The sequence below is a fragment of the Musa acuminata genome, chromosome BXJ3-9 (genome assembly GCF_036884655.1).
Source record: "Musa acuminata AAA Group cultivar baxijiao chromosome BXJ3-9, Cavendish_Baxijiao_AAA, whole genome shotgun sequence".
Lineage (NCBI taxonomy): Eukaryota > Viridiplantae > Streptophyta > Magnoliopsida > Zingiberales > Musaceae > Musa > Musa acuminata.
Genome location: NC_088357.1, coordinates 46,879,572 through 46,881,937, shown reverse-complemented (window position 1 = coordinate 46,881,937; position 2,366 = coordinate 46,879,572). Strand labels below are relative to the sequence as shown.

The 2,366-nt window shown below is 40.1% G+C and overlaps 1 protein-coding gene across 1 annotated transcript; it reads right to left on the bottom strand.

Moving 5' to 3' along the window:
* Positions 1-540: 540 nt before the first annotated feature.
* On the bottom strand, positions 541-1,833 carry LOC135649123 (putative F-box protein At4g22180). Its single transcript, XM_065167232.1, has one exon. The coding sequence runs from the start codon at positions 1,831-1,833 to the stop codon at positions 541-543; it is 1,293 nt and encodes a 430-aa protein (XP_065023304.1).
* Between the last annotated feature and the right edge of the window lie 533 nt (positions 1,834-2,366).

Here is a 2,366-nt window from a genome sequence, read left to right as displayed (position 1 = left end):
ATTCCATACCATAATTTTTAAAGCATCAAAACGTAAGTGCTTTCTCTCTCTCTCTCTCTCTCTCTCTCTCTATAACTGCGATAAGTAGTCGTCGTAGTTTTATTGACTAACACATAAATTTCTAAGAGCTAAAATAATTCCAATGATGAAGTCCAGTGATTGTTCCAATAAAACGACAATGATGGATCGGTATACTTAGTATCCTAAACAAAGCTCCGGGCTCAATGTTCCATTGTATCTTTAGGTTGTCTCTCCATAATGGAAAATGAATTGCTATGTGTTGTATCTACGATTTCATATTCTATGCCACATCAAGACATGCAAATCAGGGCATTGAAACTTTGTGCAATCAAATATAATTTCCAATATAAAGCAAAATATATTCTTGCCCACAACAAAGCACAAGTTAAATAAATTAACATCGAGATGGTTAATCAACTCTAGACTAATAATGTTCATAGGAATAATGATCAATCAACATATCTCTACGTTCAGTAATAGGTTATTCAAAGACAACCAGAACCAGTTTTTCTTTTGTAATCACTGTAGTGAGGGTGTGAACCAGATGACTGATGCCAAGTCGAATTGAGGACAAGATGATGCATAGTAGTTATCCGAACATTCTTCTTTCAAATTGAACCATCCAACATCAGAAGTGAGTAGTTCAATGCCATTGCCAAATGCTACTGTGTAGGATTCGATGAAGAAGATACCGTCTCCATGTACTATCGGTAAATCCTCGTTTGATACCAACATGGAATTGTTGGTACCAATGAACAATGACATACTTCCCAAGTCGTTTGTAGCAGCAGCCCAACAAGGGTTAGTCTCGGGATTAGCCCTCAAAACCATGAATTTTTTTGGCCTACGCAGTTCCATTTCATTCGGTAAAACGGGTTGATTTATGTATCTTAGAAACATAAACAACTCTCCTGTACTCGAGCGTGCTAGGTATTTTTTATACGTACAGCTGAGGTTGGAGCCGCGTATGTTGTGAAAGTATGTAACACTAAATGTTAATCTCTCAACGACAAGTGCCACAGTGGGACAATCTCCACTTAGGTCAAAAGCTTCGACTTCACATTCATTTGATAGACAGTAGAATTTGTCATCATGATACATGACATCCTCATACTGATGATCCTTGGTTGATGGTTCCTTAAGAAGAAGCCACGCATCTTTGCCTGCCTTCGTGTAGGCAAGATCACCATAAGCACCATAGAGTGTCACCGCGACGTGGTTATGGATAGTAGGATTTGAGGAAAAGACAACCTTGCCAATGAAGCGATCGCGGAATGCTTTAAAAGGGTTATAAGCAGGCACATCAGTTGCTGGATTGTCCATAGACCAGACGTCACATTCAAGCATGAGATCATCAGTAGGTAGGGTGGTGAAGGAGGGAAGGTAGATTTGAGACCTTGTTAAGGGATTTAGGAGGCTGACGTCCAAGTGAACATTGGCGATCGCAAGCCAACCAGCATGAGAACCAACACAACGTGTGCCACGAAGCTCGGGGATAGGGGAGTACGTGAAGAAGAGGCCAGTAGGGAGAGATGCGAAAGTGCAAGAGTCGCTTTGCTCACTTTCATGATCGGGTATGAGGAGCCATGGGGACGGGACATCCATGTCCAAGACTGCAGCATGATACCAAGTTGTGCATGTGGCACGAAGGCAAAGACGGTGTGGGATGGGAAGTTCTTCGCTGATCTTTGTTACGAGATCGAGTGGTAGTAATGTCCAATCTGGTCTCTCTGTGGTGATTTCTTCCTCCACCTGTGGTTCTTCCTCTCGATTTCTTGAGGTGACAGTAGAGCTGATGTTGGCCTTCTCCATTAATCTTTTGTACCTAAGAGAATTAAATACCAGTTTTTGTACCAATTAAAAGTCCAGTCATATTCTAATTTCGAATACCACTCCAAAATAATTCTGTTAATATGACTCAAAATTTGCTATCTATTTAAGTGTTCCACAATAAATGCAATATTCTACAAGTCACGAAATCATATGCATAATCACAATTGGCATAAATCAATATATAATGCCCACAAGTAGAAATCAGGTCTGAGTTGAACCAAAGTCAAACAACAATTCAAACAAAGGTTCAAGAAGTCAAAACACTTCTTTTACTTTTGTATCAGGCCAAATTCAGTCCAACCCACATGACTGCAATGAAACGTAAGAGAAGTCCCTCAATACCTCCCATCTACTCTCCAAATCCGCAACAGAGATTGTAGAAGACAAGAACGATGATATATTACGCATGAAACATGTATAAAGGTTTTAGAAGAATCTAATATCACCCAAAGGAGACTAATGAAACATAGCAAGGTGTCAAGGAAAAGTGAGGATGCCTACCGATCTCCCAA

Bases quoted from the DNA above. Each gene is read 5' to 3' on its own strand.
- LOC135649123 (XM_065167232.1), bottom strand. From the start codon at position 1,833: ATGGAGAAGGCCAACATCAGCTCTACTGTCACCTCAAGAAATCGAGAG.